The 22,705-nt window shown below is 31.1% G+C and overlaps 2 protein-coding genes across 4 annotated transcripts; one reads left to right on the forward strand and one right to left on the reverse strand.

Annotated features, from left to right (window-relative positions):
* Positions 1-282: 282 nt before the first annotated feature.
* Positions 283-12,918, reverse strand: LOC134701914 (NIF3-like protein 1). Of its 3 annotated transcripts, none has more exons than XM_063563021.1 (5): positions 12,892-12,918; positions 7,475-7,637; positions 6,555-6,801; positions 5,678-5,828; positions 283-642 (listed from the first exon to the last, which is right to left on the reverse strand). In XM_063563021.1, exons 2-5 carry the CDS (start codon positions 7,625-7,627, stop codon positions 516-518), a joined length of 678 nt encoding a protein of 225 aa, XP_063419091.1. In that variant the 5' UTR covers positions 7,628-7,637; positions 12,892-12,918; the 3' UTR covers positions 283-515. The 3 variants fall into 3 exon arrangements, with proteins under 3 accessions (XP_063419091.1, XP_063419090.1, XP_063419092.1); XM_063563020.1 differs by lacking the exon at positions 12,892-12,918 and adding an exon at positions 11,028-11,060; XM_063563022.1 differs by lacking the exons at positions 283-642; positions 12,892-12,918 and adding exons at positions 2,054-2,106; positions 11,028-11,059.
* On the forward strand, positions 11,093-20,847 carry LOC134701913 (NAD-dependent protein lipoamidase sirtuin-4, mitochondrial-like). Its single transcript, XM_063563019.1, has 4 exons — positions 11,093-11,153; positions 17,375-18,346; positions 19,167-19,310; positions 20,652-20,847. Exons 2-4 carry the CDS (start codon positions 17,705-17,707, stop codon positions 20,793-20,795), a joined length of 930 nt encoding a protein of 309 aa, XP_063419089.1. The 5' UTR covers positions 11,093-11,153; positions 17,375-17,704; the 3' UTR covers positions 20,796-20,847.
* Positions 20,848-22,705: the final 1,858 nt, after the last annotated feature.

The raw sequence follows: 22,705 nt of genomic DNA on the forward strand, positions 1-22,705 counted from the left end.
AGGTACCTCCATTTGGACCCTCCTACATATTTAATATAATGAAGATAAATCTATGAATCATCCACAACCACAATTATCTTTTATATAAGCTTTGGATTTCAAATATTTTGGCCACGAGCATCACAGAAGAGACATGTATTGTCGAAATGCGCATCTGGTGCAAGAAAATTGGTATCATTGATTTTATTAGAGTAAACTTTCAACACCAAGAGTAATCAAAAACTAATCTACATTGTGTTTGCAGAACTTGGCAGTTTCACCCTGAAAAATGTCAAGCAATTCAAAGGTTTGATATGAACTGACCTTTGACATCAGTTTAACCTCTATGAATTGACCTTTGACATCTATTTAACCTCTATGAACTGACCTTTGACATCTGTTTAACCTCTATGAACTGACCTTTGACATATGTTTAACCTCTATGAACTGACCTTTGACATATGTTTAACCTCTATGAACTGACCTTTTACATCTGTTTAACCTCTCTGAACTGACCTTTGACATCTGTTTAACCTCTATGAACTGACCTTTGACATCTGTTTAACCTCTATGAACTGTGCTGTATACTTGTTCATTACATTAACCACTTTACTAACATTGTTCTGTGAACAAGCAACTGTAATCATTAGGTCATCTGTTTCACTGTAAAATTAACAACCAACTGTTATCATTAAGTCATCTGTTTCACTGTAAAATTAACAACCAGCTGTTATCATTAAGTCATCTGTTTCACTGTAAAATTAACAACCAGCTGTTATCATTAAGTCATCTGTTTCACTGTAAAATTAACAACCAGCTTTTATCATTAAGTCATCTGTTTCACTGTAAAATTAACAACCAACTGTTATCATTAAGTCATCTGTTTCACTGTAAAATTAACAACCATTACTGTTATCATTAAGTCATCTGTTTCACTGTAAAATTAACAACCAACTGTTATCATTAAGTCATCTGTTTCACTGTAAAATTAACAACCATTACTGTTATCATTAAGTCATCTGTTTCACTGTAAAATTAACAACCAACTGTTATCATTAAGTCATCTGTTTCACTGTAAAATTAACAACCATTACTGTTATCATTAAGTCATCTGTTTCACTGTAAAATTAACAACCAACTGTTATCATTAAGTCATCTGTTTCACTGTAAACTAAACAACCATTACTGTTATCATTAAGTCATCTGTTTCACTGTAAAATTAACAACCAACTGTTATCATTAGGTCATCTGTTTCACTGTAAAATTAACAACCATTACTGTTATCATTAAGTCATCTGTTTCACTGTAAAATTAACAACCAACTGTTATCATTAAGTCATCTGTTTCACTGTAAAATTAACAACCAACTGTTATCATTAAGTCATCTGTTTCACTGTAAAATTAACAACCAACTGTTATCATTAGGTCATCTGTTTCACTGTAAAATTAACAACCATTACTGTTATCATTAGGACATCTGTTTCACTGTAAAATTAACAACCATTACTGTTATCATTAGGTCATCTGTTTCACTGTAAAATTAACAACCATTACTGTTATCATTAAGTCATCTGTTTCACTGTAAAATTAACAACCAACTGTTATCATTAAGTCATCTGTTTCACTGTAAACTAAACAACCATTACTGTTATCATTAAGTCATCTGTTTCACTGTAAAATTAACAACCAACTGTTATCATTAGGTCATCTGTTTCACTGTAAAATTAACAACCATTACTGTTATCATTAGGTCATCTGTTTCACTGTAAAATTAACAACCATTACTGTTATCATTAGGTCATCTGTTTCACTGTAAAATTAACAACCATTACTGTTATCATTAAGTCATCTGTTTCACTGTAAAATTAACAACCAGCTTTTATCATTAGGTCATCTGTTTCACTGTAAAATTAACAACCAACTGTTATCATTAAGTCATCTGTTTCACTGTAAAATTAACAACCAACTGTTATCATTAAGTCATCTGTTTCACTGTAAAATTAACAACCAGCTGTTATCATTAAGTCATCTGTTTCACTGTAAAATTAACAACCAACTGTTATCATTAAGTCATCTGTTTCACTGTAAAATTAACAACCAACTGTTATCATTAGGTCATCTGTTTCACTGTAAAATTAACAACCATTACTGTTATCATTAGGTCATCTGTTTCACTGTAAAATTAACAACCATTACTGTTATCATTAAGTCATCTGTTTCACTGTAAAATTAACAACCAGCTTTTATCATTAGGTCATCTGTTTCACTGTAAAATTAACAACCAACTGTTATCATTAAGTCATCTGTTTCACTGTAAAATTAACAACCATTACTGTTATCATTAGGTCATCTGTTTCACTGTAAAATTAACAACCATTACTGTTATCATTAAGTCATCTGTTTCACTGTAAAATTAACAACCAGCTTTTATCATTAGGTCATCTGTTTCACTGTAAAATTAACAACCATTACTGTTATCATTAAGTCATCTGTTTCACTGTAAAATTAACAACCAGCTGTTATCATTAAGTCATCTGTTTCACTGTAAAATTAACAACCAACTGTTATCATTAAGTCATCTGTTTCACTGTAAAATTAACAACCATTACTGTTATCATTAGGTCATCTGTTTCACTGTAAAATTAACAACCATTACTGTTATCATTAAGTCATCTGTTTCACTGTAAAATTAACAACCAACTGTTATCATTAAGTCATCTGTTTCACTGTAAAATTAACAACCATTACTGTTATCATTAAGTCATCTGTTTCACTGTAAAATTAACAACCAGCTTTTATCATTAGGTCATCTGTTTCACTGTAAAATTAACAACCAACTGTTATCATTAAGTCATCTGTTTCACTGTAAAATTAACAACCAACTGTTATCATTAAGTCATCTGTTTCACTGTAAAATTAACAACCAGCTGTTATCATTAAGTCATCTGTTTCACTGTAAAATTAACAACCAACTGTTATCATTAAGTCATCTGTTTCACTGTAAAATTAACAACCAACTGTTATCATTAAGTCATCTGTTTCACTGTAAAATTAACAACCAACTGTTATCATTAAGTCATCTGTTTCACTGTAAAATTAACAACCATTACTGTTATCATTAAGTCATCTGTTTCACTGTAAAATTAACAACCAACTGTTATCATTAAGTCATCTGTTTCACTGTAAAATTAACAACCATTACTGTTATCATTAAGTCATCTGTTTCACTGTAAAATTAACAACCAACTGTTATCATTAAGTCATCTGTTTCACTGTAAAATTAACAACCATTACTGTTATCATTAAGTCATCTGTTTCACTGTAAAATTAACAACCAACTGTTATCATTAAGTCATCTGTTTCACTGTAAAATTAACAACCAACTGTTATCATTAAGTCATCTGTTTCACTGTAAAATTAACAACCAACTGTTATCATTAAGTCATCTGTTTCACTGTAAAATTAACAACCAACTGTTATCATTAAGTCATCTGTTTCACTGTAAAATTAACAACCAACTGTTATCATTAAGTCATCTGTTTCACTGTAAAATTAACAACCAGCTTTTATCATTAGGTCATCTGTTTCACTGTAAACTAAACAACCATTACTGTTATCATTAAGTCATCTGTTTCACTGTAAAATTAACAACCAACTGTTATCATTAAGTCATCTGTTTCACTGTAAAATTAACAACCAACTGTTATCATTAAGTCATCTGTTTCACTGTAAAATTAACAACCATTACTGTTATCATTAAGTCATCTGTTTCACTGTAAAATTAACAACCAACTGTTATCATTAAGTCATCTGTTTCACTGTAAAATTAACAACCAACTGTTATCATTAAGTCATCTGTTTCACTGTAAAATTAAGAACCAACTGTTATCATTAAGTCATCTGTTTCACTGTAAAATTAACAACCAACTGTTATCATTAAGTCATCTGTTTCACTGTAAAATTAACAACCAACTGTTATCATTAAGTCATCTGTTTCACTGTAAAATTAACAACCATTACTGTTATCATTAAGTCATCTGTTTCACTGTAAAATTAACAACCAACTGTTATCATTAAGTCATCTGTTTCACTGTAAAATTAACAACCAACTGTTATCATTAAGTCATCTGTTTCACTGTAAAATTAAAATAAAATTTCTGTAAAATCTGATTTTCTGTGAAAGAATTTATGAGGCATTGATTCGATGTAATTTGCAACATTCATAATAATAATTTGGGTTGATAAAACAAATTGCAATTTTGTCAGAAATTTTAACTGCAATAGGTGGAGAGCAACACATACAGTCATTTCATGATAGTAGGTAACTGAAATAGTGGTATGTGAACATTAATAATAAACGTAATAGTGCATCCACATTAATTTACATGTTTAAGTACAAAATTGATATTGTCAGATGAAAATTCATTATTCAACAGTTGGGAGCAAAAGTACACGACCATTCAAAGTCTGTATGAAAGTCATTTTCCGTCTTAGTATGGGTACCAGTAATAGATCTGGAACGGGTTGTCTTAATAGATATCAAGTATAGAGAAAAACTCATGTATTTTATCATTTGAATAATATTATGATGATCTTTTATTTTCAATTTCAATTAAATGGGTCAAAAAGTGGTTCAACAATAAATACTTCTTCCATGATTCCCACTAAAAAGTGTTTATTAGGACATGCTATACTGTACACTATAATACAAAATAGAAAACAAGTACATTCAAGCATCCACTCTAAATGAACTTTCAGAAGGTTTTTTTTGCAGCTTATTGATTTGAAGATCTCTCAAATTTTCTGAAAGATCTGGTAAAAGATGTGATGATTGCCAATGAGACAATTGGCCCAAGACCACAATTAATGATTCGGCTTTTCGTTGTCCACGAATATAGTTCTCTTTAATAATAGTGCATTTTTTCTTTATTTTTTTTCTTTCCCTTTCTCATACAATTCTCAGTTTTTCTGGGGTGGAAATGAAAGAAGAGAGCTGGAATAAACTTTTGGATGTTTTATTTTAACTGATTTTGACATGGAAAGAGTGATAAGGCCAGGTGCTAAAAGTTGATTTTTACAGTTTTCTGAACATCTCTCGACTTGTCCATAGGGGTATTGATGTGTATTGGCTAAATTTGTAAAATACAGCAGAGCAATCTTTCTGAATGTTGGATATAGTTTTGGACTAGAACTGTACTTTACACACACACAAAATTTGACAAAAAGCTTAGGTGTAATTGTTTTTAATGAAACAAAACGTTATAGAGAACTAATAGAGAATTTAATTGTGGTGTGTGGCCAATTCTTACATAAGGGAAATAAAAAGTTTGGGTGGAATGGGAGATAACTCAGGTCGGATGGGAGATAACTCAAGACTTATAGCTCATAGACCCACTTTGAATGAATAATAAACTATTTACTTTTTTTTAATACCACTTAACAATATAACTAAATTGCATAATGTAGAACAAACTAGGGACACACCTCTGGCAGGTCCCTGTGGCCAAAATTGTTTACTTTTTTAAATTCAGTTATTGAATATTTTACTGTTGGTTCCATCCAACCTTATTATTACTTTTCATTTATGCATAACACCTGTCTTCAATAAAAAAACCTACTTCCAAAGAAATGGGAGGTAACTTAAAATGAGGAATGTCAGATAATTCTTGCTGTAACTGAATGGTAAAACACAACTTACGCAGAAAGAGGAGGTAACCTTATATGAGGAATGCCAGACAAATCTTCCTGCAATTTGTCACACTGTGTTCTTGGTACACAACAACTTATACTATTTGACATGTTACTGTGAAGTTCCATTGCATTCTGTATTGGTCTGACATCAATAACATCTGAAATACACATAAATACAACATGTACAATAGATTTGTATTTTCTGAATGAAGACCTAGAACTATCAACTAGACTTTGTGTGCACATAAAATTAAACAGTTTTAACCAACAAATATGTTTATATAGACAAAATTGAGACTATCTGGACCATGTGTTATTAGTTCTACTGAGACTTTGTTTGTATAATGACTTTTTTTGAAAGTGTCAAACAGGAATATCTATTAATCTTTATTCATGTATTTAGCCTCTGATGAGTACCTCTTCCTCAAAAGAAAGTTATCTAACCTTGAATAGTGAACAAATTGAGGTGGTACCTAACACTTTCACTAAAATTAATTTGGCTCGTTTAATTTTGATAAAATTTTGACAAAGTATTTACTTTGACCCTTTAACAAAAATTTTTAACCAACCATTTTGTAAGAAAAATTACACTGGTTATATAGCAGTTTGACAAACACCAATTTTCATCTTTGAGAAGCTTATAATTCCCTTTACAACACAACATAATTAAAATGTTTAGCTGACTTTACAGAGTTATCTCCCTGTAGTGTTCATGGTGTTATAGGTACCATCTTAAATAATCTCTTGTGCAACAGTGGATTCAACTAAATTAATCTTCTTGAACATGTTGTAGGTCATACATGTACATATACATAAAAATTTCCTGTCTAGAATACTTAAGAATTATTCTAATAGACATCAATCATTTACGTATCATTCTTTACCAAATGCGTTTATTAACCAATCATTTACTCCATTTTCAACACAATCGTAGCTTGTATGAGGGGAGAAAACTCCTATCCTATTCTCCAAACATTTTGTCACGATTCTCTCCTTCCATGATTTCTGAGTGACACATTTCATCCCAGTAAATATTGGTGGATGATATGAAATGATTAAATTGGTTCCCTTGGCAACAGCTTCATCCATTACTGGAGGGGTTAAATCATTGGTCAGCATGATTGTCTTCACCTGGCAAGAAATACATACCGGGTTACACATTTTAAAACTCTTTTTACTACAACTGAAATGTAAGTGACATTAACAAATAATTTTTTTTGGGGAAATTTTGAGTAGTTTATAAGTAGTTTTAATTGAATATATTCACACTCTATTTTTTTTTGTGGATATCTTAAATCAAATTTGACTACTCAAAGACAACCATAATTAACACTTGTTCACTGATGCATTTGTGTTTGGCAGATCTCTATCTGACCATCTCATAGGTTTAACATGTTTTGTGAGTATTGTCTTTGATTGAATTGTTGACGTAACTCAACAATCATGAGTGTAATTATATAAGTCTGTTAAAACACAACCATGACAATCAGGTTATCCTTTGATTTATATCAGTTTTTTAGCTTTAAGCCTCCAACATGTCCAAATGTTCATCAAGTTCCTAATAAATCTGATTTTTTTTTAAATTTTGAACGCCATTTGATTGCGGTAGTAGATCACTCTAATTAATTCACACCATATAATTAAAAAGAATGCTCTTCAGAATTTGCTCATTTCTAAAGTCATGTTTTGACAAGTGATAGGCTACAGTACAAATTCAATCTTATCATGCTTGTTAAAATATGTTCAATCTTTCATACATGTATCTAAGATTGATTTGTAAATAAAAATATATATCTATATGTACTTGTAATGGTGATGATGGCTCTATCAATAGTCCAACATTGTCCCATTTCTCTGCCAATGAAGTTGGGGCAAATTGATTTAACTTTTTTACGACTTCTTTCAACTCCATTACTTTAAGTGATCTAATTGTTGAAAATAATCTGGTAGAAAGCATTTAACTTCACCTGAAAAGAACATCATAATAATAATTTAAAATACGATAACTGTGAATATTAAAACAAAAGATGGAAACATTTGACCATTCTACACTTAGCATATAAGCACATTGTATTCCCCATTCCAAACTAAAGGACAAATTAAAAGTTGGTATTTCTTTCTTTCATAAAAAAAATATAGCCAACATAGATACAAGTATCTTGTTTTAGGGAGGGACATGAGGGATAAATCTAGTCCAAATAATTATGACGTCTGGCTGTCAACGTATATTTGTACCACCTAACAGAAGTTCCAGTGGAAACTTTATTATAAACAATGTCATAATACCTGTACCTTTGGAACAAATATTCTATACTAAAGTAAAGTAATCTTTATTTAAAGTCGGGTTGCATATATATACATAATAACAATGAACATGAGCTCTTAAGAGCTCTTTAACCGACTATTCTATTTATTCCGTTAGGAACATCTACTGTAATATTTATTCCTGTGGAAATAATATTCCAGAATAGTTTTTCCATTTGGAACTTATATTATGAAGGAACTTCTATTCCGTGACAATGGCTAGCCTTGTCAGACGTCATAATTATTTGGACTAACTCACAGATCACAGATGGGCCGCAAATAGTAAAAAAAAAATAGCACAAGGACCTAAAGCTATGGTTCTGCAGCTAGGACGAAGGCATCACAGAAAAAAATTTAAATAGCCTTGTCAGACGTCCTCCCAGAAAAAAAAAAGTAGCTTTGCCAGACGTCATAATTATTTGGACTAGGATAAATCCTACTTTATAAAGGATCCATCATGGATCTGATGCAAACAAAAAATTCTCCGGCATGACTGATATGATTTCTCTTTTCATTCAATGTCAAAACTATTCACACGTATTATTGGTAAATAGTAAGACGAAAAAGGCAGCTTAAAAAGCAGTCTCATAAGTCAAAGATGCTAGTAAACATTTGGGGATTTTATATTCTGACACCAACACACACACCGGAAATTGGGGTTACACTAAAGACCTGAAAGTGGACCTGAAAAGACCTGAAAAGACCTGAAAATATACGACTAAAATTATTCAAATTGCAATAACTTTTTTATTATTGGATGGAATTTCTTCAAGTTGGAATTTTATTAATTGTAAATATTCATATTTCATTAAAATTTAATTTTTTAAAATTAAAAACAATTTCTTGATGCCAAAAGTTGGACCTGAACGGAGAAATGAAAAGACCTGAAGGGACCTGAAAATCTATGTCGGACTAATTCTAACTACAATAACTTTTATAATATTCAATGGATATCTTTCAACTTTAGATTTTGTGAAAATAAAAGTTAGTTGTAATGATAAAATTAAAAAAAAATATATGAAAAATACCATTTGGGTGTGAAAACTCGGAACTGAACGGAAAATTAAGTAACATAAATTTGCCTGGAAAGACTGCGGTCAGATTTATTCAATATCTTTAACTGTATAGGAAAGGTATACTATATCATTGAAAATATAAAGAATTTTATCGAAAATATAATGGTTGGGTTACAAAATTCGGACCTTTTCGGTGAAATAAAAGACATGCATGGATTATAGGGGTAGTTGTATTTAAACTCGCAAAACACTGTTTTCCTATTTGTTTCTATTTAAGACAAAAGTCTATCGAAGAGTACGAATGACTTTATACATGTATTTATACAGGAACATATTTGAAAACATTAATATATATTTTATTCTTATTCTATATTAAAGCGGGTCGTAAACTGCTTTATTTATAAAATGAAAGTATTAGTATTGCTTCCCCATAAACCATATGTAATTTAAAGAGTTCGTCGATTGGAATGTTTTAATAACATGAACGTGTGCCGGTTGTAATTCACACCTTGTATTGCTATTAGGTGATAATTGGATCATTAGTCTAAATAAACATTTCACTTTAATCTTTTAATTGGATTATCACTATATCTGGTTACACGAACTAAACATTGCTCTTTCACCAATTCAAGTATAAAGTTTACAAATTAAAAATATAAGCATATATCAAATAATCAGTGAATTCAGAAACTTTGAATCGTTTTTAGTCAGAATAAAAATATTCAACAAAGTGCGTAGTTTTCAACGTTATTATATATCAGCATGTCTCTTGCATTGCCATTACCTTTGCTAACTGAACACACCAGACTAACACCATACCGAGACACTTTGCAGACACAAGACCAAAACGCTTTGCAGGTAATATTTTAAAGTCATACATATATATTGTTTATCAAACAGCATGTATTCATTTCAGATTTGTATGCCCCACCTACAATAGTAGAGGGGCATTATGTTTTCTGGTCTGTGGCATTGTTCGTCCGTCCGTCCGTCGTACCGTTCGTTCTTTCGTCCCGCTTCAGGTTAAAGTTTTTGGTCAAGGTAGTTTTTTATGAAGCTGTTATATATATATCCAGGTTCATTCAGGACTTCATTTTTCATTCACAAAGTGCAGGTTCCAGACTTGGGACACCACAAAAATTGTGACGGGGTTATCGTAGTTTAAAGACACCAAACCTTTTTCTGAATTATTTATTTCTATGGTATATTATGTCTCTTTGACTTATAAGTTTTGACATCCGAGTTTTGATTATTCTTTGGTATCTTCCGTCTTTCAGTTTTACTTGTATCAGTTTTGCGTATCATATTAGTATCTTCCGCCAATAAAAATTAGAGAGATGTGGTGTGATACCAACGAGACAGATCTCTACAAGAGACCAAATGACATCGAACATGAAAAGTTATCAACCATATTTTTCGTCTATGTTTATTATTTTCGTTTAAAAAAAAATGTGGAATTTTAGGCTCATTCAGATTTTGAATTTTCCGTTCAGGTCCGAGTTTTGACACCCCAACAATATTTTTTTTTATATTATCATTATATTGAACTTTTTGTGTCACAAAATCAAAAGTTGAAAGATATCCATTTAATATTAAAAAAGTTATTGTAGTTAGAATTAGTCCGACATAGATTTTCAGGTCCCTTCAGGTCTTTTCATTTCTCCGTTCAGGTCCAACATTTGGCATCAAAAAATTGTTTTTAATTTAAAACTTTTAAATTTTAATGAAATATAAATATTTACAATTAATAAAATTCCAACTTGAAGAAATTCCATCCAATTATAAAAAAGTCATTGCAATTTGAATATTTTTAGTCGTATATTTTCAGGTCTTTTCAGGTCTTTTCAGGTCCACTTTCAGGTCTTTAGTGTAACCCCGGAAATTGTGAAATGGTTATAATTCATGCAGATTCGGAAACGGATAGTAAAACTCGGTTTTCATCAGTTAAAACTTTCATTATCAAAAATCCTTTTAAAGACAAAAGTTGAAGTATTTCTATTGTGTTGATTGTTAAATGCCCTTGTTGTTATTTATGACCTTATTGGACGTTTCAGCAAAAAGATTGTGTCTTGTCGTATTCGAGGGTCCCTGGACGATTCGGAGTTTAAGACATCAAAATACATTTCCGTTCTTATTGCGTAATCACAAATTTCTTTGGTCAAGGTATGATCGTTTGTTACTACTTTAAGCATCCCTAGCACTATAAGACAAACACATCAAATCCGTCCTTAGTCAAAAGGAGCCCACTATCAATCGCTTACACCTAATAGACCCACTTTTTCACCATATCGCCCCACTTTTGTTTACCAACTCTCTTATGAAAAAGAGAAAAATCCCATTGAAAATAGATTGGATACATGGGGGTAAAATTGTTTATCAGGTCAAGATCTTGAAATATCTGCCCTGAAATTTTCAGATGAATCGGGGTTGCTGCCCTTGAATTGGTAATTTTAAGGAAATTTGGCTGATTTTGCAGGGATCTCCATGGCCTGTTTAACGATGGCGCCCTGCATCGTTCAAATGTCTTGCGCCATTGTCAAATGACTCGCGCCATCGTCAAATGACTCGCGCCATCATTAAATTGCCTTGCGCCATCGTTAAACTGTCTTCCGCTATCGTTCAAAACTTCATCGTTTTTTGTAGCCCGACGTCATTTTTTTTTATCAATTATAATCAAATGCATGTAATTGCATAACCCTTAGGCTTTTTATGTTATAATCCAATACAGTTCTAACGCCTGAGGGATATCCGGATTAAGATCGCTAATCACTTGTACCTGAGCTTGTACAGGAAGATCAACAAACCAGACAGGAGAATACTATCTGAGGATAGACGACCAATTGTCGAATTAATTTACTAAGTTTCAGCAAATGATAATGATAATTTAGATTAAATAAATTAATTAATAATCCAGTTACAAAGAAAATAGTTTAACAAGTCGAACACATGCTTTATTTTGACTTACGCAATCAGCATCCCCCTTTTTAAGAAGTACAAAATAAGATGCAAAACAGTAAATATTGTTTCATCGCAAATAACTCGAGTACTGCTGTAACGATAATCTAAAATTACTTTAAAAGTAAAAACTTAAATATCATGAATATTTTCTGTAAAGAAATATCGTATGGTAATTCCAAAATTCATTTCGTATATATTACAATCAAATTGATACATCCGCGTTTCCGGTTTCTTTTAGACTCGAATGATGCATGTTGCACAGCATCAATTTGCCAGATAAAGTCATTAAAAACCTCTTCATTTGTCAACGTTTGCTTTACAAATCTCTTTAACCTTTTACATAACCCATACGAATCGTTTTGTTGTTGCTGCAAATCAGCCATACTGGTAATGGGTTCTGAATTTGACAGTGTCCATGAAAAATAATCTCCACATGATGGCACATCATATGATTTTTAACCGCCATAACAATTACCAAAAATACAAGAAATCTACAGGGGGACCGGTACCTTCATGACAGCTTTTGGTCATTCTCGACTAAGGGGGGACCATGAAGACTTGGCATTTGAATGGTTTAAAAACGGCAATAAATGAAAATATTGATACTTCTAATTCTATAATGAAAATTCAAATAAATATAATTTAAATAAGCAATGAATTAGCATGTTCACCATTCCTTGTATGGAGGGATAAAATACTTCCGATCGCGCTACACTGTACGGCGTAGACACGGTTTGTAATGGTGAAAGTTCCTCCATGGTTCAATTTTCATCCATGAGCATCCCTGATTTTGGTTATTATCTTGAATATTATTATAGATAAAGATAAACTGTAAACAGCAATAATGTTCAGAAAAGTAAGAAATATCAAAAATTAACTAAATATAATCATAATATCAATCAAGGGCACATAATAACACTTATTAACAATTGAATATACATACCCTAAATAAGCAAATGGCAGACATTTTACTGCAATAATATCATCCTCATACCTGTCAACCTCTGAAAATGAAAAGTCAGGTCATGACCTGCATTGAGAAAAAAAATCTCAGGTCATAACGCGTACGACATTTTGCGGGCTCAATTGAAGAACAAAAATATGTTTACATATAATTTATATAGTCAATATGTATATAAAACAGTTAGAACATGTATACAAGTTTATTTCATAAATCAATAGTTAAAACATACAATGTAGTGAACAGTTTTTACCTGTACACTAATTACTAGAATGTAGTAAATAATATTTTGAAATATCTTTAAGTTGGTACCAAACACCTTGACTAAAATTTATTTGGCTTGTATAATTTTCATAAAGTTTTGAAAAACCCTTGACAAAAATATAAAAATTTCAAAAAATTTGAACCAACCAACTTATCAGAAAAATTACACTGGTTATATGAAAGTTCAACAAACACTAATTTTGATCATTCACTGAGAAGCTGATTTTACAGAGTTATATCCCTGTAGTGTTAGGTACCACCTTAAATTATATTTGGACAAAATAATCAAACTGTTTTATAAATATGATTTGATAAAATATATAAATGCTAATATAAAAATTATCTTTTTCGTTTTTTCCAAATTTTATGTAATTTCCAAATTTCACTTATTTTGCTTAACTCTATACAAAGAGAGATAACTCAAGAGTTTCTAATGTAATATTTGACATGTTACAAAATTTTAAATGCTGAACTTGATACAAAGAGGTATAACTCAAAAATTTCTAATGTAATTTTTGACATGTTACACAAGTTATCAGAGAAAAATAACATGCATGTGCTATTACAGACACTTCCATGAGTTGTCTACTCTTTTTTCCTTAATCTGTAAAAACATATGTTTGTTATCAGTTTAATATATATCATAAATATTTTATCTTAATGAGCACTTGGGAATTTTTAAAACTTTGCGCAGTACCTTAATAATTAATACATTGAATTGTTTTACATTGTCTTATCAGGGCCTTTTATAGCTGACAATATGCGGTATGGGCTCTGCTCATTGTTGAAGGCCGTACGGTGACCTATAATTGTTAATGTTTTGTGTCATTTTGGTCTTTTGTGGATAGTCTCATTGGCAATCATACCACATCTTCTTTTTTATATGACAGTGAAATTTTTATCGCAAATAAATAATATTCCAAGTGAAAACAGTTAGATAAATGTTTACCTAAAAAAAACAAAAAAACTGCATCAATCATTATTATCATTGTACATTCATGACATGAGGGGTCATTTAGGGTACTCCAATTAGAGGTGTCCAGAGGGTATACGTAGTTTCAAGGTATACGATTATTTTAAATATGTTGAATTAGTGCTTTGTTAATTATGAAAAACAGAAGGATGCCATGTTGTACATGTTGTAAACCCAGATTTCTTATTTTAACATGTTTTAACAAACTTATCATTTTGTTTATATTTAGCTTAATAAGCAATATTTCTAAACTTAGAAAATTTAAGTATAAAGAATATAAAAAATCACTTGTTGAGCAGTTACAGAATCTACATGATGATAATCCTAAATCTTATTGGAAGTTAATTAATGATTTAAAATATAATGATAATAAGGACCATAGTTCTGCTGTGGCACCATCTGTGTGGGTTTCACATTTCAATGGATTATATCAATTACATGAGTCATTCAAAGAAAGAGTGGCTAAGTTGGAAAAAAAGCTAGATAATCTTGAAAAAAATGTTTGTTTTAATAATCTTGATAAACTTATAACAGAGAAAGAAATTTCTTTTGCCATTTCTAAACTACGTTGTAACAAATCACCAGGCTTGGATAACATTTCAAACAATATGATTAAACACAGTCAAAAAGTTTTACTATCGTCTCTTTCAAAAATATTTAATTCTTGTCTGTCTCATGGTTTATACCCAAGAAATTGGACCGAAGGTTATATTACAGTTTTACATAAGTCAGGAGAAGTCACTGACCCAAATAATTATAGAGGACTAACAATCACTAATGCAATTGGTAAGCTTTTTAACAGTATACTTAATATAAGGTTGGATAGTTTTTTAGAAGAAAATAATGTAATTAATGATTGTCAAATAGGTTTCACAAGAAAGGCAAGAACATCTGACCATATGTTTGTTTTAAAATGTATTTTTGATAAATACTGTAATACTAAGGATGGGAGAGTGTTTGCTTGCTTTGTTGATTTTCATAAAGCTTTTGATAAAGTAATACATACAGGAATTAGAATTAAGCTGTTAGAGATTGGGGTTAGTTCAAGGTTTTATAGCGTTATAAAGAATATGTATCTTGAAACTAGATCTTGTATAAAAATACATGATAGAATAACTGAATTCTTTCAAACAAAGCTTGGTGTTAAACAAGGAGATAACTTGAGTCCTAACTTGTTTAAAATATTTATAAATAGCCTTCCAGACTATTTTACACAAACCAGAGATCCAATTATGCTGGATGGCAAACTCATTCATTGCCTTATGTACGCTGATGACATTGTAATTTTATCTAACTCAGCTGAAGGACTACAAGAGAAATTAAATGAACTTCATAATTTTTGCAATGACTGGTGCTTAGATATAAATACTAAAAAAACTAAAGTGTTGATATTCAACAAGCAGGCAGACATATCTCTCAAAAATTTATTTTCAACAAAGATGAGCTGGAGTGTGTATCTAATTATAAATATTTGGGTATCCAATTTAATGCATCATGTTCTTTTTCATATGCTCAGAATGATTTATACCAAAGAGCCTTAAAAGCATACTTCAAACTATGTAATGATTTTTTAGTGCATAATCCTACTGTTAAAAATGCAATTTATGTTTTTGACCATACAATAAAGCCTATACTTTTATATGGGTGTGAAATTTGGGGATATTTCAATCCCTTTACTGCACGTTTAAAAAAAGAACACATAACAGTGGATACAATTTACTCAAGGATACTTTGTGAAAAACTTCATATTAAATTCTGCAAATATATTTTAGGCGTTAATAGGAAGAGTACAAACTTTGCAGTTTTGTCTGAATTAGGCCGTTTTCCACTTCACTATGATATAGTCAAACATGTTTTAGGATATTGGCATCGTTTAGAAAATATTGGCTCATCATTTCCCTTGTTAAAAGCTGCATATAATTGTTCTAAAAAGCTATTTGAAACCAAAAAAAACTCTTTGTATGGATCAATTAATATTTTAAGGAAAAAAATGTCAGGCATAGAAAAACATATTCTTGAAAAATATTCAACATTTAAACTACACTGTGGCTAGATAGTTAAGGGATACTATACTGCATTGTGGAAAAAACAGCTAGATATACATAAAGATGGTAAACTACGAACTTATGTTACATTCAAGTGCAACTTCGGTTTTGAAAATTATTTGTCAATAATTCGACATTTTGAGCAAAGGAAATGTATTACTATATTAAGAATATCTGCTCACAAATTGCAAATTGAATCTGGTAGATACCAGGGTACTCTTCGACAAAACCGAATTTGTCTCAGGTGCACCTCAGGTGAGGTTGAGGATGAAGTTCATTTTTTATTTAAATGTGATACTCATTTATTAAAAAGAGAGGAATTGATGCAAAATATATTAAAATCATGTCCAAACTTTCAAAATTTAAATATTTGATAACAAATTAATTTGGATAATGAATAATGAGGATCCCAATGTACTATTTGCATTTTACAAATATATAGAAGATACTAAGAATTCAAGTACAACTTAATCTGCAATAACTAATTCACTATAACTCTTTAATATGAATTTGGATACCCTGTTAAGCCTGCACAGATCATAAGAAGAATTTCAAATTCTTTGGCACCATCCCTTGATGATCTTTGCTGGCTGGACACAGAATCTATAATCTTAAAAATATGCTTTAAAAATATATTTTCAATAATTAAGGAGCTTGACTCATCTGCATAAAGTACAAGTAGGGACTCCCCTTTAAGCACCGACTCTTGGTGCTTTCTGCAGATAAGTCATATTAAATATCCTTTATTAAATATACTTTGTTATTTGCAGTATACCTCATAGTCAAATGTGGGAGTGCTTAATTGCTTTGTTTTTTATTGGGTTCTTTTTGTATTGTATTTTTTTTTTTTTTTTTTTTATATTGACATTTTTCCACACAAACTACTAATGCCTCATGTTTGTCTTTTTAAAGTGAAGATACACTTACCGGGTGCACTTGAGTCAATTTCAACATAGTATTCATTGAATAATAATACATTGCTACTATTTTGAGTGTATTTTCTGTGGTATATTATTTTATTTTATTATTTTTATAACACTGTTATATATCTTTTATTATGTGTGTATTGCATATGTTAATGTTTATAATAATATTGTCTGTATCATATGCCCTCCTGGGGCCCTAATTTGGAAAATAAAAATATTCTATTCTATTCTATTCTATTTAAATTTTCTCTTTTCAGTCAAAAATAAGAAGATGTAAAACTACTTTTGGCAAACTTAGAAGTCATGGAATTATAAGCCAGCAATAAGAATAACAAAGAGAAGACAAAGAACAAACACAGCTCAAGTTATCATTGGTTATACACTTGTTCAACTTTTAATTATACACCTGGTGAATTTCTGGATCTGTATACATAGTACAACATATTCATAATATTGAAATATTTACATACATGTAGAATATTATCACTTCCTTATCAATGTATCATACAAGTATATGTATGTGCAGATTCAAAGTTTTAAATTCCAAATCTAGGGTTTAGCCCTCTTTAGATGTTTAAAGTAGAGACATGAATTCAATCAAGAAGTATAAGTCACTGGTAAAACACTTCCGTCTATATTCAGTATTAGGAACCGTTCAGTCATCAAGGCCACATTTTGTGCCCCCACATTCACCTGCAAATGAGGACGACATAGATAAATTTAAGGAGTTTATTCATAATTCTAAAAGACTGTTAGTTATAACAGGTGCTGGGATATCCACAGAAAGTGGTATTCCTGATTATAGATCTGAAGGTGTGGGACTATACGCCAGAAGTTCGAATAGACCAGTCCAGTATCAAGACTTTGTAAAAAAAGCAGATATTCGGCAAAGATACTGGGCTAGAAATTTTGTAGGGTGGCCTGTGTTTTCATCTGTATTGCCTAATAAGACACACAAGATTTTGAGTGATTGGGAAAGAGAGGATAGTCTTCATTGGTTGGTGACTCAAAACGTTGATGCTCTACATTACAAAGCAGGAAGTAAAAATGTGACAGAACTACACGGAAGTGCTCACAGAGTAGAATGTTTAGACTGTAAACATATGATATCTAGACCAGAACTTCAGGATATGATAAAGGGGGATAATCCCATGTGGTATTCACAATCTGTAGACATGGCACCTGATGGGGATGTACAACTCAGTCAAGAACAAATAAATGGATTTAATGTAGGTACATGAACATGTATTGGCTTTAGAACTGACCATTGAGGTGTTTTTTTGAAGGGAAGGGGCATACTTTTTATCTTGTTATTACTATATAGATATACTGGCTTATAGATCATGGAGATTACACTTTACAGTATTTACTGCATGTGTATTTCATTGTCATAATCTTTTCATTTCACTCTTTACATTTACATGTACATGTAAAATGGCTCTTAATCATATTACAATTTTTTTCTACCAAACAATAGGCCATTTACTAATTCCTGTAATTGACCCTGTAATTAGAGATCCCTTTTTCAGTTGTCTACCTTAAGAGGGACATTAATTTTTATTTACAATGGAGAGCTAGCAGAAAGAGCAAAATTACCTGTGCAGATATATATATAATGTGAGTAATCTTTAAGGTTTTCAAATCTTTTAATAACATTAATTTGTTGTTAAGCTAAATACTTTTGACATCAAAAATTATTTTTCATGAAAAATTTGATAAACTGCCGATACATCACTTTCAATTCATCATGCTTAGCATTGGCAATAGCCAATTTTGTCTAGTATAGAACCAGTCTATGATTGACAAAGGAAAATAATTTGTTTAAAAAGTGTGTAATAACAGAATCAATTCTCGGGAATTGGTAAAAGGACTATTGCCAAACAGATGAACAGATATAATGTTATTCTAAAGTTCAAGAAAAATGCTCTAAAAATTTTAAGAATACAGAAATTAAAGACCCCCTCCTTTTGCATACCCTCTTTGTTATATATAATTACATGTACATTTGTATAATTTATAACCCTCTATTTTATATTTAACTTATTTCAGGTTCCATCTTGTGAGAAGTGTGGTGGAGTATTAAAACCTGAGATTGTATTCTTTGGAGATAATGTACCAAGGCCTAGAGTAGAATTTGTATTTGATAAGGTCAAAGAGTCAGACAGTCTTCTTGTACTTGGATCATCACTTGAGGTAAGAAATGTGGTGTATTGGGGTAAAGTTACAGTCTTCTTACTGTCAGAACTGTAGGACCAGAAGCCAGGCTTGTAAAATTCATATTGGTCCTCTACAAATCATACCCCAGACATCCATACCTGCCAACTTTTCAAAATGCCCATGGCATGGAGGTTTTGCGTGCAAGATGGCTGTCATAGTCCTAAAAAACCTTCAAGGGGGGCCTTCAAATACATTTCAATGTTGTTTTTTGGCTTCATATTTTTATAGGCCAAAAGTCAATGAAAAATTAATTGTTTTGTTTAAAATTGTGGACAAAATTGTTCTTTCAAAGTTTCAATTTTGGAGCCTCCATGGAGGAAATTTCCTCCAAAAACGACAGTTGGCAGATATGCCAATCTAGAGGTTTGAGATTATAATACAAAATACCTACTGTATAAACAATGATAAATTTAGCAATAGGCCAGTTTTAAAAAGTGTGAATGCATTTTGTACAGCTACATGCTAAATCTGCAGTTTGTAAGCTACAACTTCTGGTTGAACGAGTTTAATGAGGATATTGGAACATATAATAAACACGGTCATTGACAGTGAAACCTGTGCATTTTGTCAGGATTTTGATTTTCAAAAATGATATGACAGGTTGTTGAACTGAACAGTTCAAGTTTGTGTTTGGTCAAGGTTAACATCCTGATGACTAGGTATAATTTATCGTGGCCTTGTGGATATAGATAATTTCATAATAATTATACCTTTTATCTACTTTGTAGTGTTTGCATATGTTATATGGAACTGCCAATTTTCATACACATGTACTACATTGTACTAGGAAAAGATAAAAAATTAAATACATTAAAAAAGTATTATAAACAATATAAAATAATTGCATCATATAACGATTGCAAATGTATGGGAAAATGATATATACATGTACCTGTGAAGTGGTGTCTAATCATGCTTAATAAATATACTGGAAATTACAATATTGTACATTTAACATGGTTTAACATGTAACTTGTTAAATATGCTTACTAAAAATTCTGATATTATATTATTGTTAAAAATGGGACAAGCTATCATAGTTATACTCATAATGATTTAAACTTGTATTTTGAAATTTTGTATATGAATTAAACAGGATTTTGCTCAATATCACAAAAATTAAAATTACATTTTAGTCTAAAATGACAAAATTGCAATAATCAATGATAATACTAAAATACACACAAAAATTTCGGAATTTACAGTATATATGCTATGTATATTTATACCAGTTGGTAGATAATTTTGATTTTCTAAGGTATTTATATCTTTTCTTGATTTGTTATACTTAAATGACTTTTCTTTTTTGTATTAAAGGTATACTCAGGATACAGATTTGTAAATGCTGCTCACGAACAGAAGAAACCCATAGCTATTGTTAGTATAGGACCAACAAGGGCAGATAAACTTGCCAACATTAAGATAAACACTAAATGTAGTGAAATTCTAGACCATATATGATTGAATTCTATTTATAGATGTGATATTTTTTTTATTAAATTATTTTATTAGACATTGGTAGTTATCAGACAGAGAATATTTGTATACTGTGGATTCATTATTATTCGTTGGATACCAATTTTCGTGGATTTAGTGGGCACAGTCAAACCACGAAATTAAATATTCTACGAATGATAATTTTTCTATAGGTTTGTATGCAGACTTCAGCAAAACCACGAAATTAAATATCCAGGAATAAGCAAATTTTTTTTTAATCCACGAAAATTGGTACCCACGAAAATAAATGAATCCACAGTAATCATTGATAATTGTTGATGTAAATAATATTAACTTAAATTGTCAGATTTGAATTTTCACTTAACAATAACCACTGAACCATGAAAATGAGGTCAAGGTCCGATGACATCGCCAGTTGGACATTTACACCTTATAGTCCTTCCATACACCAAATATACTAGACCTATAGCATAAAGTATCAGAGATATGGACTTGACCACCAAAACTTAGCCTTGTTCGCTGATCCATAAAATCAGGTCGAAGTCAAGTTAAAACTGTCTGACGGGCACGCTGACCTTCTAAGGTATACGTACACACATACCAAATATAGTAATCCTATTACTAAGACAGAATTTAACATTACAAAAAGTCTTAACTTTTTTCAAGTAGTCACTGAACCATGAAATGAGGTCAAGGATATTGGTCATGTGACTGACAAAAATTTCGTAACATGAGGCACCCATATATATACAAAGTATGAAGCATCCAGGCCTTCCACCTTCATTGTAAAATATAAAGCTTTTAAGAAGTTAGCTTACGCCGCTGCCGCCGCCGGATCACTATCCCTATGTCGAGCTTTTTTGCACAAAAGTCGCAGGCTCGATAAAAATGTAATTGTTATATTTGGTCTATTAAATTAAAAATCGGCTGCTAAGTATTAATTACGGAAATACACCAAATTAACAAGTCATATCAGTCAGTGTCTGAACGACCATCAATAATATATAGATATTGCAAACATGAATGTTCCTAGAAGGAGGATTTCTATGATACATGATCTGTAAACATGTAAGAATCAAAATTGATTAGCAAATATTCATTATAACTTACCATACGATAGGGGTTATGCTCATATTTAAAGGTCGTATGGTCACTGATTGCTTACATGTATATGTTTTGTTTATTAGTCCGCTGATCGTGATAAAAAGGGGAGGGTTGAAATTTCATAAAAAAATAACGAAACCAAGAGTTTTATGCATATTATGTCCAAGGTCAAAAACATCGTCAGTGGTTGACTGTTATTTTGGAGATTTCGGTTTTACCACAGATATTTGACAGCTACTAGTGTTTATTTATTCATGAGTTTTATGTACTCGGGACTCTTAGAGTTTAGAAACTGCTCTATTGTGTGGGGCTATGGTAGAAGAGTGGTTTAAGTAATTTAACCACTGTCAGCTGGGACTAAGGTTGTGAGTTCGAACCCCACACTTGGCAGGTGCGCTGGATCCCAATCCTATTTGACTAGGAGTTTCATTTTTCGTGGAAGGTCGTTGTAGCTCTCGGGCAATCCGACTTCCTCAACCAATAAAAACAGACCGCCACGAAATAATTGATGCTCATTAATCAATCTATAGTGAGTTGTAAAGCATCTTGATGTCCCTTTGTAATATGTGTTTTTCAGAAAGTAGTACATATTTAACACAAAATAGTTCCTACGCATGGACATAACTTTCAAAATATTTAGAATATTTTATTAATCTTGGTATCAAATGAAAGCTGCATGACTGGTGATCATTGTAGAACAATTGTTGACTGATAAATTTGAATAATAAAAAAATGGCATGAAATTTAAAAAGTAGGGTACATTTTGCCTTTTTGTCAGATCGGAAGTACCTGTTTTGGTACATCCGAAG

This window comes from Mytilus trossulus, unplaced genomic scaffold (genome assembly GCF_036588685.1).
Source record: "Mytilus trossulus isolate FHL-02 unplaced genomic scaffold, PNRI_Mtr1.1.1.hap1 h1tg000373l__unscaffolded, whole genome shotgun sequence".
Classification (NCBI taxonomy): Eukaryota; Metazoa; Mollusca; class Bivalvia; order Mytilida; family Mytilidae; genus Mytilus; species Mytilus trossulus.

Bases quoted from the DNA above. Each gene is read 5' to 3' on its own strand.
- LOC134701913 (XM_063563019.1), top strand. From the start codon at position 17,705: ATGAATTCAATCAAGAAGTATAAGTCACTGGTAAAACACTTCCGTCTA. The intron at 18,347-19,166 runs GTAGGTACATGA...AACTTATTTCAG, and splicing joins AACAAATAAATGGATTTAAT to GTTCCATCTTGTGAGAAGTG. The intron at 19,311-20,651 runs GTAAGAAATGTG...TTTGTATTAAAG, and splicing joins TACTTGGATCATCACTTGAG to GTATACTCAGGATACAGATT.
- LOC134701914 (XM_063563021.1), bottom strand. From the start codon at position 7,627: ATGCTTTCTACCAGATTATTTTCAACAATTAGATCACTTAAAGTAATG. The intron at 5,829-6,554 runs GTAAAGAATGAT...TGTGTATTTCAG, and splicing joins TTGGTTAATAAACGCATTTG to ATGTTATTGATGTCAGACCA. The intron at 643-5,677 runs GTAAGTTGTGTT...TTAATTTTACAG, and splicing joins AGGTTACCTCCTCTTTCTGC to TGAAACAGATGACCTAATGA.